Source organism: Anolis carolinensis, unplaced genomic scaffold (assembly GCF_035594765.1).
Source record: "Anolis carolinensis isolate JA03-04 unplaced genomic scaffold, rAnoCar3.1.pri scaffold_7, whole genome shotgun sequence".
Taxonomy (NCBI): Eukaryota; Metazoa; Chordata; class Lepidosauria; order Squamata; family Dactyloidae; genus Anolis; species Anolis carolinensis.
Window position 1 is genome coordinate 40,330,465 of NW_026943818.1, and position 16,249 is coordinate 40,346,713.

A 16,249-nucleotide genomic window follows, 5' to 3' on the forward strand; every position below is an offset into this window, starting at 1 on the left:
AGCTTTGTTGTTTTGTCCTAGGCCGAAACGTCACTACCCTTTTATATATATAGATATATATCACGTGCATTGGGGATGGCATTGAATTTCGTTGTACAACTCGCAAGGACAATAAAGTTGTTCTATTCTATTTGATATCTGTTTTTCCTGTGCAGACGACTTCGGCGGGGGCGCCCTGGTGAGCCCCATCTCCCCCCGCTCGCTCTCCTCCAACCCTTCCTCCCGGGACTCCTCCCCGAGCCGGGACCCTTTGTTGGGGGGCGCTGGCTCGCGGCCCCCCATCGTCATCCACAGCCAAGGCAAGAAGTACGGCTTCACCCTCCGCGCCATCCGCGTCTACATGGGCGACAGCGACATCTATGCCGTCCACCACATGGTTTGGGTGAGCAACAACAACAACAATATTGCACTTTCCTGCAATCTACCATTTTGGCACAGCCAACTCCCCATGACTTTGAAATATCTGTATGTTTATTATTATACTAGCTGTGCCCGGCCACGCATTGCTGTGGCAAAGTATGAGGCTCCTTCTACACAGCTGGATAAAATGCACACTGAAGTGGATTATATGACAGAGGGGAGTCAAGATAATCCAGTTCAAAGCAGATAATATAAGATTATAAATGGGTTGTATAGCTGTGTGGAAGGGCCTTGAGTCTACACTGTATGTGTATATGTGTGCGTGTGTAAGTGTGTATGTATATGCGTTTGTATGTGTATATATGTGTTTGTATATGTGTGCATATATTAGACATGTCCAAAAAATCGTTTTGAATCGTATATCGGAATTATTTCGGATTGTTCTCGCTTTTTGATACGCATTCCGAGACATTGTCTCACAGCGCAACCAGCAATGTAATTCGAACCATTGTTGGCCCATTCTCTAATTGTCAATTAATGTTTCGTTAATTCCCCCCCCCCCCCATTTTTAAAAAATATATATTTAAAAATATTTTTAAAAAATTTTGGTTTCTGCAACCTACCTTGAATGGGAGCTTAGCACAGCCTAACATGGCTGCCGCTCCCCGGCCAATCAGAAGCTTCCACGATGGACGCAAAGGTGGGGGCTAACGTCCTCTGCGTCCACGTGGAAGATTGCCATACAAGCCATTACGAATTTTCGGAAATATCCGAAATTTCTGGGTGAAAAAATCGGAAATACTTTCTATATCGAAGCGCCAGCGCCCCCTACTTTAGAAACGAGAATTGAAACATTTTTTTCATCGATCGGACATGCCTAATATATATTATATATATGGATGTGTATGTATATAATTATATGTGTGTATATGTGTGTATATATATACGAATGTGCATATATGTGTATATGTGTGTGTATATATATATACATGTGAGTATGTGTATATATGTGTATGTTTGTGTATATATGTGTGTGTATGTGTATATATGTGCATGTGTGTATATAAATGTGTGTGTGTGTGTATATATGTTTGTATGTGTATATATGTGTTTGTATATATGCATATATATATATATATATATATATATATATATATATATATATATGGATGTGTATGTATATAATTATATGTGTGTATATGTGTGTCTGTATATACATAAGTGCATATATGTGTATATATGTGTGTGTATATTTACATGTGTGTATGTGTATATATGTGTGTGTACACATGTGTGTGTATATTTGTGTATGTACATGTGTGCATATATGTGTGTGTATGTATATATATACATGTTTGCATATGTGTATGTGTATATATATAATCTTTGGTATATATATATATGTATGTGTGTGTGTGTGTATATATATATATATATACACAATTGTGCATGTGTGTGCATATAATTTTGATGTGTGTGTGTATATCTATGTATATGTCTTTGGTATATATAAAATGAATGTGTGTGTGTATGTTTGTACTATATGGCTTGGAATTCGAATTTAGTAGACATTCCCTTCATTCGCACCCAATTCCCAGTCTAGCTAACAGGAGTATGATTTGGTCCAGACTTCATTCGCTTCTTTGTGGGAATGCCATGGTGAACCGTCCGTTCTCTCTTTGTCCTCACAGAGCGTGGAAGAGGGCAGCCCAGCCCAGGAAGCCGGCCTGCGAGCCGGAGACCTCATCACACACGTGAACGGGGAGTCGGTGCTGGGCCTGGTGCACATGGACGTGGTGGAGCTTCTGCTGAAGGTGAGCCATGGCCCACAAGCTTCCAAAATCAATGTTGCTTCGTCTGAAAATTTTCCCTGTTTCTCCCTATTTAACCATGCTTACAAGCTAAGAAAGCATTCCTCTGACCTTGGGTTCCCACACGTTTACTAGCGATTCTCAGTTTATTGATAAAAGATAGCAAAGTCTTAACAAAAAGCAGTAAAGAAAGCAGTGATCCAAAGGCAAAGGCAATCTGCAGAATATAGTTCAAAGTCTCTAAAATAGAAAATCAGTCCTGAAAAACAAGGTAGCATGAACTCCAAAATCCAACCCAAACACACGATTTAGGCATTAACAAAAGCAAGAATCCTTTTCCATGAGCAGAGACAAGGTAGGAATTAAGTTTCCAAAATCAATGTTGCTTTGTCTGAAAATTTTCCCTGTTTCTCCCTATTTAACCATGCTTACAAGCTAAGAAAACATTCCTCTGACCTTGGGTTCCCACACGTTTACTAGCGATTCTCAGTTTATTGATAAAAGATAGCAAAGTCTTAATAAAAAGCAGTAAAGAAAGCAGTGATCCAAAGGCAAAGGCAATCTGCAGAATATAGTTCAAAGTCTCTGTAGAAAATAGTTCAAAGTCTCTAAAATAGCCAATCAGCCCTGAAAATCAAGGTAGCGTGAACTACAAAATACAATCTGAATTGTCAGAAAGGCCGCAGGCTAGCAGGGAAGCTGAAGTTAGTGATAAGGGTGACCTTTCACAAGATTTAGAACATCAACAAAGTCCAGGTGGCTCGGGCAGCGAGGCAGAGGAGTCTTCATTAGATAGAGATACAAGGTTAAGGTTAAGAGTTTGTCGTCCTAGGTGTTCTGTGAGAATCGCTAGTAAACGTGTGGGAACCCAAGGTCAGAGGAATGCTTTCTTAGCTTGTAAGCATGGTTAAAAAGGGAGAAATAGGGAAAGATTTCAGACGAAGCAACATTGATTGCGGAAGCTTAATTCCTGCCTTGTCTCTGCTCATTTAGGCATTAACAAAAGCAAGAATCTTTTTCTATGAGTATATACGGTATATCTCTAGTCCTTCTTTAGTTCCCAATCAAAGACTAGAAACAAGGAGATCAAAAACTACAATAGTTTAATTCTGCAGAGGAACTAAAGGGGTGTTTTCCACAATCAAGAAAGGTGTCAAGAAAAATCGCCACGTTTGACTTTCGGAATTGTGGATTTTTATAATCTCAAATTGACGCAACCGAGCACGTACGCATGAAATCAAACTCGGAATATCTAAAAGTGAGAAAACTGACAGAGCTGTATTTGTGCAAAGTTATATGTATGAGGGGAGCAGTCCTACTCTCTGTACCCCTTAAAGAGCCATTCATTTCGCAACATCGCGTTGCCGTTTGCCTTGCAGAGCGGGAACAAAGTGGCGCTGAGGACCACCGCCCTGGAAAACACCAGCATCAAAGTGGGTCCAGCCCGGAAGAACAGCTCCAAGACCCGGATGGCCCGGCGGAGCAAGAAGGGCCGGAAACGAGACGGCCAGGACAGGTAGGGAGACCGAAATAGAATTATAACGTGGAACTAATATCTATACCAATGATTCCCAAAGTGGGCGCTACCGCCCCCTGGTGGGCACTGCAGTGATTCAGGGGGGTGGTGATGGCACCTATTAGGACATGGGGGTGGGGCCAGGGGAGGGGCGGGGCTTCTTCCCAAGTGCCGGAGACAGGGCTGAGCCCCTGAGGCGCCTGTTAGGACACACAAGGGGCGGAGCTAGAAGAGTGGGCGTGGCTTCTTCCCAAGAGCCTCATCAGGCCAGCAGAAGACCATAGATAAGGAAAGGGACCTCAGAGACCATCTAGATGGTCTCATAAGACCATAGGTAAGGAAAGGGGCCCCCAAAAGACAACTAGACAATCTCATAAAACCATCGGTAAGGAAAGGGACCCTCAAAGGCCATCTAGACAGTCCCATAGAACCATGGGTAAGGACCATGACCATGGTCCCATAGGACCATGACCTCCAAAAGCCATCTAGATGGTCTCATAAGGCCGTAGCTAAGCAAAAAGACCTTCAAAGACCATCTAGACGATCTCATAAGACCATCGGTAAGGAAAGAGACCCTCAAAGACCATCTAGATGATCTCATACGACCATAGGTAAGGAAAGGGACCTCAAAGATCATCTAGATGGTTTCATAAGTCCATCGGTAAGGAAAGGAACCCTCAAAGGCCATCTAGATGGTCTCATAGGACCATCGGTAAGGAACGTGACCTCCAAAAGCCATCTAGATGGTCTCATAAGGCCGTAGCTAAGCAAAGAGACCTTCAAAGACCATCTAGATGATCTCATAAGACCATCGGTAAGGAACGTGACCTCCAAAAGCCATCTAGATGGTCTCATAAGGCCGTAGCTAAGCAAAGAGACCTTCAAAGATCATCTAGACGATCTCATAAGACCATCGGTAAGGAACGTGACCTCCAAAAGCCATCTAGATGGTCTCATAAGGCCGTAGCTAAGCAAAGAGACCTTCAAAGACCATCTAGATGATCTCATAAGACCATCGGTAAGGAACGTGACCTCCAAAAGCCATCTAGATGGTCTCATAAGGCCGTAGCTAAGCAAAGAGACCTTCAAAGATCATCTAGACGATCTCATAAGACCATCGGTAAGGAACGTGACCTCCAAAAGCCATCTAGATGGTCTCATAAGGCCGTAGCTAAGCAAAGAGACCTTCAAAGATCATCTAGACGATCTCATAAGACTATCGGTAAGGAACGTGACCTCCAAAAGCCATCTAGATGGTCTCATAAGGCTGTAGCTAAGCAAAGAGACCTCAAAGACCATCTAGATGATCTCATAAGACCATAGGTCAGCTTCTTCTTCTTCTCTGCCCCCGGTAGGAGGAAGTCTCTCTTCCGGAAGATCTCCCGGCAGCCCTCCTCCTCCTCCTCCGCCGCTGCCGCCGCCTCCGCCTCGGTGCTCCACACCAGCCGCAGCTACTCCTCGGGGCTCCACCACTCCCTCTCCTCCGGCGAGAGCCTCCCGGGATCCCCCACCCACAGCCTCTCGCCCGGGCCCACACCCCCCTGCCGAAGCCCCGCCCCAGATGCCCACCCAGGTAAGCAAAGCCCATCCTCGCTCTATCTCTGTTTTTGTCTTTACCTACAGTGGGTGTCAGCTCTTGAAATCTATAGGACTCAAAGCAGGCTCAAACAGGCAGTTCCGTGGAAACGCTTTATTTGAGGACCTTCTTTACAAGATGAAAACGAAGCTAGAACTGACGTATTCCCGCCAAACCCCGAGTATATCCACCTCCTAACTTCCTCCCTGGGTTTTGTCGCCAGCTCTGGCTTTTCAACCCTGGGAACGGACTATATACGTGTGAATGTGGAGACATTCACAGGTATATAGTGTTGGATTATGGTTGTATGTGTATGAAATGTAAATCAAGTGTTTTCTGCTGTTGAGCAAGAGTGCATTTTTCACTAATGAAACAGTTAACAGCAGGCTAGTTTTGACTGACAGCTTGTTGTGATTGCTATGACCTATCAGGCATGACTTCCGGCCTTTGGGGGGTCGGAACTTCCTCCGGACTGAGGAATGTGTTTTATCTTATCTGTGGAGTTCGGGGCGAGCGTTTCACTGAGGATGGACTGAGAATGTATTTGCTCCGTAGCCGAGGAGACACTGCCATGTGTCTGGGACTTACAGCAAATGACTCTTACTGTATATAGTTTTGTAAATAAAGCTTAAGTGCCGTTGGATTTACAACTGAACCTTCGACTGCTGGTATTCTGTTGACCAGTGCTGATTCTCCATAAGAGAAGACAGTCTGGAGAAGAAGGGGGCGGTGAGTCGAGGTTGATGATTTTTGAAATCCACTCTGCACCCCATCATCCCCTGACATATAGTCCTTTCCCAAGCTTGAAAAACCAGAGCTGGCCATAGAACCCATCCCTGGCCAGATGGCTCTTATCATTTAGATTATCTCCCACCCCCCCCCCCACCCCCCATTGCTCTGGCAGGATGTGGAGAGTACAGTTGTTATGAATGCTGGGCTTTCTAGGCATGTCCGATTGATGAAAAAAATGTTTCAATTCTCGTTTCTAAAGTAGGGGGTGCTGGCGCTTCGATATAGAAAATATTTCTGATTTTTTCAGCCAAAAATTTCGGATATTTCCGAAAATTCGTAACGATTCTAAATGTTTCTAAAATGGCGGACGCGCATGCGCAATCGCTACACACCGGGCTTGTATGGCAATCTTCCATGTGGAAGAACGTTAGCCCTCACCTTTGCGTCCATCGTGGAAGCTTCTGATTGGCCGGGGAGCGGCAGCCATGTTAGGCTGCGCTAAGCTCCCATTCAAGGTAGGTTGCAGAAACAAAAACAAAAAAAAAATTAAAATATTTTTAAAAATATATTTTTTTAAAAAAATTGGGGGGGGGGAATTAACGAAACATTAAGAGACAATTAGAGAATGGGCCAACATTGGTTCGAATTACATTGCTGGTTGCGCTGTGAGACAGTCTCGGAATGCGTATCAAAAAGCAAGAACAATCAAAAATAATTCCGATATACGATTCAAAACAATTTTTTGGACATGTCTAATAGATGGATGTATTACTGTATATAGGATGATCATCAGATCATCAGATAGATAAATATCTCGGAATGCGTATCAAAAATCAAGAACAATCCGAAATAAATCCGATATATGATTCAAAACGATTTTTTGGACATGTCTAATAGATAGATGTATTATTGTATATAGGATGATCATCAGATCATCAGATAGATAAATATCTCGGAATGCGTATCAAAAAGCGAGAACAATCCGAAATAAATCCGATATACGATTCAAAACGATTTTTTGGACATGTCTAATAGATAGATGTATTATTGTATATAGGATGATCATCAGATCATCAGATAGATAAATATCTCGGAATGCGTATCAAAAGTCGAAAACAATCCAAAATAAATCCGATATACGATTCAAAACGATTTTTTGGTCATGTCTAATAGATAGATGTATTATTGTATATAGGATGATCATCAGATAGATAAATATCTCGGAATGCGTATCAAAAATCAAGAACAATCCAAAATAAATCCGATATACGATTCAAAACGATTTTTTGGACATGTCTAATAGATAGATGTATTATTGTATATAGGATGATCATCAGATCATCAGATAGATAAATATCTCGGAATGCGTATCAAAAGTCGAAAACAATCCAAAATAAATCCGATATACGATTCAAAACGATTTTTTGGTCATGTCTAATAGATAGATGTATTATTGTATATAGGATGATCATCAGATAGATAAATATCTCGGAATGCGTATCAAAAATCAAGAACAATCCAAAATAAATCCGATATACGATTCAAAACGATTTTTTGGACATGTCTAATAGATAGATGTATTATTGTATATAGGATGATCATCAGATCATTAGATAGATAAATATCTCGGAATGCGTATCAAAAATCGAGAACAATCCGAAATAAATCCGATATACGATTCAAAACGATTTTTTGGACATGTCTAATAGATAGATGTATTATTGTATATAGGATGATCATCAGATCATTAGATAGATAAATATCTCGGAATGCGTATCAAAAATCGGGAACAATCCGAAATAAATCCGATATACGATTCAAAACGATTTTTTGGACATGTCTAATAGATAGATTTATTATTGTATATAGGATGATCATCAGATCATCAGATAGATAAATATCTCGGAATGCGTATCAAAAATCGAGAACAATCCGAAATAAATCCGATATACGATTCAAAACGATTTTTTGGACATGTCTAATAGATAGATGTATTATTGTATATAGGATGATCATCAGATCATCAGATAGATAAATATCTCAGAATACGTATCAAAAATCAAGAACAATCCAAAATAAATCCGATATACGATTCAAAACGATTTTTTGGGCATGTCTAGGGCTTTCACATCCTGACAGTGGTGGGTGCAATGCAGCCATTTTCCTCACCTGCCCCTTTTCTTTTCTCCACAGATGCGTCCTCCTCGCCGCAGAGCACCTCCCCGGTGTCCAGCACCCCGAGCTCCCCGGCCGGCCACATCCGGCCCAGCTCCCTCCACGGCCTGGGGCCCAAGCTGAGCGGCCAGCGCTACAAGGTGGGCCGCCGCAAGTCCACCAGCAGCATCCCCCCCTCCCCGCTGGCCTGCACCCCCTCTTCTTCCTCCTCCGTGGCCCCTCATCCCCCCTCCCCACAACGTTCCCCGTCCCCGCTACCCTTCCCCAAAGCCCCCCCGACCTTCCAGGGCAAGACCCTCTCGCCGCCCGTCGTTGTCCGCCAAGCCGCCCGGCCCCGCTCAGCCGAGGGATCCCGCTCCCCGCTCCTCAAGAGGGTCCAATCGGCGGAGAAGATCCCTGCAGTCCGGAAGACGACCCACGCGCCCGGGGACGAAGACGCAGTCGAAAGCCCCGAGGGGGGATCCCGCCTCCGGGACTGGTCCGGCGGAGGCTTCGGGGCTGACCACCAGGAGGTGGTGGTCATGCGGCGGCTGAACCTCTCGGAGCGCCGGGACTCCTTCAAGAAGCAGGAGGCCGTCCAGGAGGTCAGCTTTGACGAGCCCGAGGCGGCCGGAGGGGAGCCCCCCGCCGAGAAGCGGACCCCGACCCGACGTCCGGGCCTCCACGCGGCTCCCTGGGTGGCGGAGCGGCCTGGCCACACACCTGTGCCCCACATCGCGGTCCAAGGGGCCGATCCTCCGGCGTCGGCGGCACCGTGGGATTGCCAAGCAGATCCTCCGGCATCGTCGGCATCGTGGGAATGCCAGGCGTCCTACCCGCTCCGGCTGGAAGCTCGGGTCTATATTGAGCAAGCCGACGGGAGCACGGCGGTGGAGTACACCAGTGTCTCCTCCTCCCAGCGCCGGGAGTCTCTGCCGGAACCTCAAGTTGACCCCCGGATCGGTCATAAGGAGGAGGAGCCACCGGCGGACGATTCGGAACCGTTGCCCTAGATAAGAGGGTCCCCCCTTTCCCGTTCCCCCCTTTCACGTTCCCCCGGCCAGTTCTGACCCGTGCTCCCATTATCCCTCCCTCGGCCGCCATTTTCCCCCTTGTTTACCCCACAGGGAAGGAAATTATGGATCTGACACATTCCTTTTGACTGGACATTTCCCTTTATTACCCGACCAAGAAGGAAAGAAGGGTCTGCTGCATTTCCCGTAACCGGACCTTTATCCTTTACTACCCAACGAGGAAATAAACTCTGTCCTGGACCTTTCCCATTATTTACCTTCCAAAGAACGAGACTCTCGACTGGACCTTTCCTGTTATATTTGCCCCACGTTATATTTACCCCATGCATTTCTCTCAACTGGACCTTTTCTCGTTATTTACCTTTTTTTTTTAATCGGGTCAGAAGTGACTTGAGAACATACAGCAAGTTGTTTCTGGTGTGGGAGAATTGGCCATCTAGAGAGACGTTGCCCAGGGTGTGTTGTTGTCCTTCTTGGAGGCTTCTCTCATGTCCTCGCAAGCTAGAGCTGACAGATGGGAGCTCACCCGACTTGAAAACATACTTCTGGTGTGGGAGATTTGGCCATCTACAGAGACGTTGCCCAAGGGACATTACCATCCCTCTGGGAGGGAGGTTTCCCTCATGTCCCCGTAAGCTAGAGCTGACAGACGGGAGCTCACCCAACTTGAGAACATACTGCAAGTGGCTTCTGGTGTGGGAGAATTGGCCGTCTACAGAGACGTTGCCCAGGGGACATTACCATCCTGCTGGGAGGGAGGTTTCCCTCATGTCCCCGTAAGCTAGAGCTGACAGACGGGAGCTCACCCGACTTGAGAACATACTGCAAGTGGCTCCTGGTGTGGGAGAATTGGCCGTCTAGAGAGACGTTGCCCAGGGAACATTCCCCGGATGTGTTGGAGGCTTCTCTCATGTCCCCGCAAGCTAGAGCTGACAGACGGGAGCTCACCCGACTTGAGAACATACTGCAAGTGGCTTCAGGTGTGGGAGAATTGGCCGTCTAGAGAGACGTTGCCCAGGGAACATTCCCCGGATGTGTTGGAGGCTTCTCTCATGTCCCCGCAAGCTAGAGCTGACAGACGGGAGCTCACCCGACTTGAGAACATACTGCAAGTGGCTTCAGGTGTGGGAGAATTGGCCGTCTAGAGAGACGTTGCCCAGGGAACATTCCCCGGATGTGTTGGAGGCTTCTCTCATGTCCCCGCAAGCTAGAGCTGACAGACGGGAGCTCACCCGACTTGAGAACATACTGCAAGTGGCTTCAGGTGTGGGAGAATTGGCCGTCTAGAGAGACGTTGCCCAGGGAACATTCCCCGGATGTGTTGGAGGCTTCTCTCATGTCCCCGCAAGCTAGAGCTGACAGACGGGAGCTCACCCAACTTGAGAACATACTGCAAGTGGCTTCTGGTGTGGGAGAATTGGCCGTCTAGAGAGACGTTGCCCAGGGAACATTCCCCGGATGTGTTGGAGGCTTCTCTCATGTCCCCGCAAGCTAGAGCTGACAGACGGGAGCTCACCCGACTTGAGAACATACTGCAAGTGGCTTCAGGTGTGGGAGAATTGGCCGTCTAGAGAGACGTTGCCCAGGGAACATTCCCCGGATGTGTTGGAGGCTTCTCTCATGTCCCCGCAAGCTAGAGCTGACAGACGGGAGCTCACCCGACTTGAGAACATACTGCAAGTGGCTTCAGGTGTGGGAGAATTGGCCGTCTAGAGAGACGTTGCCCAGGGAACATTCCCCGGATGTGTTGGAGGCTTCTCTCATGTCCCCGCAAGCTAGAGCTGACAGACGGGAGCTCACCCGACTTGAGAACATACTGCAAGTGGCTTCAGGTGTGGGAGAATTGGCCGTCTAGAGAGACGTTGCCCAGGGAACATTCCCCGGATGTGTTGGAGGCTTCTCTCATGTCCCCGCAAGCTAGAGCTGACAGACGGGAGCTCACCCGACTTGAGAACATACTGCAAGTGGCTTCAGGTGTGGGAGAATTGGCCGTCTAGAGAGACGTTGCCCAGGGAACATTCCCCGGATGTGTTGGAGGCTTCTCTCATGTCCCCGCAAGCTAGAGCTGACAGACGGGAGCTCACCCGACTTGAGAACATACTGCAAGTGGCTTCAGGTGTGGGAGAATTGGCCGTCTAGAGAGACGTTGCCCAGGGGACATTCCCCGGATGTGTTGGAGGCTTCTCTCATGTCCCCGCAAGCTAGAGCTGACAGACGGGAGCTCACCCGACTTGAGAACATACTGCAAGTGGCTTCTGGTGTGGGAGAATTGGCCGTCTAGAGAGACGTTGCCCAGGGGACATTCCCCGGATGTGTTGGAGGCTTCTCTCATGTCCCCGCAAGCTAGAGCTGACAGACGGGAGCTCACCCGACTTGAGAACATACTGCAAGTGGCTTCAGGTGTGGGAGAATTGGCCGTCTAGAGAGACGTTGCCCAGGGAACATTCCCCGGATGTGTTGGAGGCTTCTCTCATGTCCCCGCAAGCTAGAGCTGACAGACGGGAGCTCACCCGACTTGAGAACATACTGCAAGTGGCTTCAGGTGTGGGAGAATTGGCCGTCTAGAGAGACGTTGCCCAGGGAACATTCCCCGGATGTGTTGGAGGCTTCTCTCATGTCCCCGCAAGCTGGAGCTGATAGACGGGAGCTCACCCGACTTGAGAACATACTGCAAGTGGCTTCAGGTGTGGGAGAATTGGCCGTCTAGAGAGACGTTGCCCAGGGAACATTCCCCGGATGTGTTGGAGGCTTCTCTCATGTCCCCGCAAGCTAGAGCTGACAGACGGGAGCTCACCCGACTTGAGAACATACTGCAAGTGGCTCCTGGTGTGGGAGAATTGGCCGTCTAGAGAGACGTTGCCCAGGGAACATCGCCCAGATGTGTTGCCATCCATCTGGGAGGCTTCTGTCATGTCCACGCAAGCTAGAGCTGACAGACGGGAGCTCACCCCATCTCGCAGATCCGAACTGGCAACCCTACAAAGAAGGAGATTGAGGCCCCTTCTATTTTCTTGCAGATAATCCAGATGCATCAAAGCAGCTCATCCACATTATGATCTGAACTGGATTCTATGAGTCTACACTGCCCATATAATCCAGTTCAAAGTAGGATTTTTTTATGGCGGTGTAGACAGGGGTTATGGGTCCCTCCACTGGATCTTTCCCCCTTTATTATTAATCTACGAAGATGGAAATACCCGCTTCTCGTTTCCTAAAATTCAGCCCTGCAGCCTTGTATTATTTTTAATAATTTCCTTTTTTTGAAGGACCAAAAAAATGCTCCATCTATATATATAAAAGGGTAATGAAATATCGGCCTAGGACAAAACAACAAAACTACACATCCGAGAAACACTAAACTTGGCAGCACAACCCCTCATCCAGGCCTCTAGGTTCATACAACAAAAAGAAAAGAAAAATAAAGTCCTCATTAGAGGGAGAGGAAGAATTGTTTTTATCCAATTGCTGCCAGTTAGAAGGCTAAGCTCCGCCCACTTGGTCTCCTAGCAACCCACTCAGCCCAGGGGACAGGCAGAGTTAGGCCTCACTTAGGCCTCTTCCACACTTAGGCAGAGTTAGGCCTCACTTAGGCCTCTTCCACACTTAGGCAGAGTTAGGCCTCACTTAGGCCTCTTCCACACTTAGGCAGAGTTAGGCCTCACTTAGGCCTCTTCCACACTTAGGCAGAGTTAGGCCTCACTTAGGCCTCTTCCACACTTAGGCAGAGTTAGGCCTCACTTAGGCCTCTTCCACACTTAGGCAGAGTTAGGCCTCACTTAGGCCTCTTCCACACTTAGGCAGAGTTAGGCCTCACTTAGGCCTCTTCCACACTGCCTATAAAATACAGATTGTCTGATTTGAACTGGATTATATGGCAGTGTAGACTCAAGGCCCTTCCACACAGCTATATAACCCATTTATAATGGACTTAATGTAGGGTAAAATAATAATAATAATCATCATCATCATCATCTTCAGAAAACTTGTTCCTTGTTGGCAGAAATGTATCCAATTGTCTGGTGACGATGTGGGAAAGTAACTCGTGGTCGTTAAAGAGCACATCCTAAGGATTAATTCTGCGTTCGATTTATTAAAATATCCCAAACCCAAGTGACGAAGGCGGAGGCATTACTTTTCATTCAACCCTCGCAACAATGATGATATTTTTTCCAAAGGTTCAGATGCTTGACGCCTTCTGTGTCCGGACTGTAGCTTTTGTACCACGTTGATCCTTACCGTTGTTGATGTTTGAACATATTTCGATGCCAGAAAAAAGGGGGTAATTAATTATAATTACAATTACACTATGTCAAAAAAAAATAATTTTTTTTGCAAAATTTTATTTTCTGTTCCTGGTTTGAAAGTGTTATTTCCTGATTAACTTTCCGGCGCTTACTTCGAAATTACCATATATACCCGAGTATAAGCCGACCGGAATATAAGTCGAGGCACATAATTTTACCGGAAACTTATTGACTCAAGTATAAGCCGAGGGTGGGAAATTTCAACATGAAAATAGATCCCAATGAAATTATTTTGAGGCATCAATAGATTAAAGATTTTTGAATATTTACCGTATTTCAAAGAAAAACAGTAAACTAGCTCTGAAAGTGGAAAAGTAGGGTCACCAAAAACAATATGGTATTAACAATAAAATAATAATAATAACAACAACAATAACAACAACAACAACTTCATTGACTCAGGTCGGCTTCCAACATAGTAACAGGCAAACATTTAATGCTATATAAACAATGCAGAGCTAGATATAGATCTATAATTATATATACTAATTTCACATATGCATTTCCCCTGAAACGTTTGCAAATCCTCTCTCTGTATATGTGCATTTCCCTCCTGCAATATTTGCAAGCCCTATATATTTGTGTTTATATCTATCTAGAAATCTCTATATGTGTGTGCATTTCCCCTGCAATTTTTAAGCCCTATATATTTGTGTTTATATCTATCTAGAAATCTCTATATGTGTGTGCATTTCCCCTGCAATTTTTGCAAGCCCTATATATTTGTGTTTATATCTATCTAGAAATCTCTATATGTGTGTGCATTTCCCCTGCAATATTTGCAAGCCCTATATATTTATGTTTATATCTATCTAGAAATTTATCTCTCTGTGTGTGCGTGCTTTTCCCCTGCAATATTTGCAAGCCCTATATATCTATATTCATATCTATCTATCTATCTATCTAGACATCTCTCTGTATATAGATAATTATATCTGTATAGGATTTGCAAAGACTTGCAAACACGTGAGGTGAAAATTGATATATAAAATAATATATACACCTAGATACAGATATACAGGAACACGGAAATCTCTAGATATCTATATATTTATGTTTATATCTATCTAGAAATTTCTCTCTCTGTGTGCGCGTGCTTTTCCCCTGCAATATTTGCAAGCCCTATATATCTATATTCATTATCTATTTATCTAGACCTCTCTCTGTATATAGATAATTATATCTGTATAGGATTTGCAGAGACTTGCAAACACGCGAGGGGAAAATTCATATATAAAATAATGTATACACATAGATACAGATATACAGGAACATGGAAATCTAGATATCTATATATTTATGTTTATATCTATCTAGAAATTTCTGTGTGTGTGTGTGTGTGTGTGCATTTCCCCTGCAATATTTGCAAGCCCTATATATATCTATATTCATATCTATCTATCTAACTATCTAGACATCTCTCTGTATATAGATAATTATATCTGTATAGGATTTGCAAAGACGTGAGGTGAAAATTAATATATAAAATAATGTATACACCTAAATACAGATATATAGGAACGTGGAAATCTCTAGATATCTATATGTATATGGGATCTGCAAAGACTTGCAAACACGTGAAGTGAAAATTAATATATAAATAATGTATACACGTAGATGCAGATATACAGGAACATGGAAATCTCTAGATATCTATATGTATATGGGATCTGCAAAGACTTGCAAACATATGAGGTGAAAATTAATATATAAAATAATGTATAGACATAGATACAGATATATAGGAACATGGAAATCTCTAGATATCTATATGTATATGGGATCTGCAAAGACTTGCAAACTTATGAGGTGAAACGTAATATATAAAATAACGTATATAGATAGATAGATACAAATATTTAGGTACATAGGGATTGCGAAGGCTTGCAAAGGGAAATACCTATATATCTGTAGCAGAGATTAACAAATATTTCAGGGGAAAATGCTTTTATAAGATTAATATGTATATATATATATATATATTCTTCTTCCTGACTTGCAATGGTTTCCCTTTTCAAAACGTTCCCTCGATTAAGAGCAAGGGAGGCTTTGGAAAAGAAAACACACTGATAAGGGATGGTAAGATGAGAGATAAATATATTACAAAGGGAAATGCCTATATATCTGTAGCAGAGATTAACAAATATTTCAGGGGGAAATGCTTTTATAAGATTAATATGTATATATATATATATATTCTTCTTCCTGACTTGCAATGGTTTCCTTTTTCAAAACATTCCCTCGATTAAGAGCAAGGGAGGCTTTGGAAAAGAAAACACATTGATAAGGGAGGGTAAGATGAGAGATAAATATATTACAAAGGGAAATGCCTATATATCTGTAGCAGAGATTAACAAATATTTCAGGGGGAAATGCTTTTATAAGATTAATATGTATATATATATATATATATTCTTCTTCCTGACTTGCAATGGTTTCCTTTTTCAAAACATTCCCTCGATTAAGAGCAAGGGAGGCTTTGGAAAAGAAAACACATTGATAAGGGAGGGTAAGATGAGAGATAAATATATTACAAAGGGAAATGCCTATATATCTGTAGCAGAGATTAACAAATATTTCAGGGGGAAATGCTTTTATAAGATTAATATGTATATATATATATATATATTCTTCTTCCTGACTTGCAAGGGCTTATTTCCCTTTTCAAAACATTCCCTCGATTAAGAGCAAGGGAGGCTTTGGAAAAGAAAACACACTGATAAGGGAGGGTAAGATGAAAGATAAATATATCATATATTGCA

The 16,249-nt window shown here is 44.1% G+C and overlaps 1 protein-coding gene across 4 annotated transcripts in view; it reads left to right on the forward strand.

The window, feature by feature from the left end:
* mast3 (microtubule associated serine/threonine kinase 3) overlaps positions 1 to 13,525 on the forward strand; it is an 84,323-nt gene extending 70,798 nt beyond the window's left edge. For all 4 annotated transcript variants that reach the window (XM_062960200.1, XM_062960203.1, XM_062960201.1 and 1 more), the window contains 5 exons: positions 156 to 382; positions 2,052 to 2,174; positions 3,551 to 3,687; positions 5,043 to 5,260; positions 8,189 to 13,525. In XM_062960200.1, coding sequence (XP_062816270.1) covers positions 156 to 382; positions 2,052 to 2,174; positions 3,551 to 3,687; positions 5,043 to 5,260; positions 8,189 to 9,162 — 1,679 coding nt within the window. In that variant the 3' untranslated portion in view covers positions 9,163 to 13,525. The remainder of the gene's footprint in view (positions 1 to 155; positions 383 to 2,051; positions 2,175 to 3,550; positions 3,688 to 5,042; positions 5,261 to 8,188) is intronic.
* Positions 13,526 to 16,249: the final 2,724 nt, after the last annotated feature.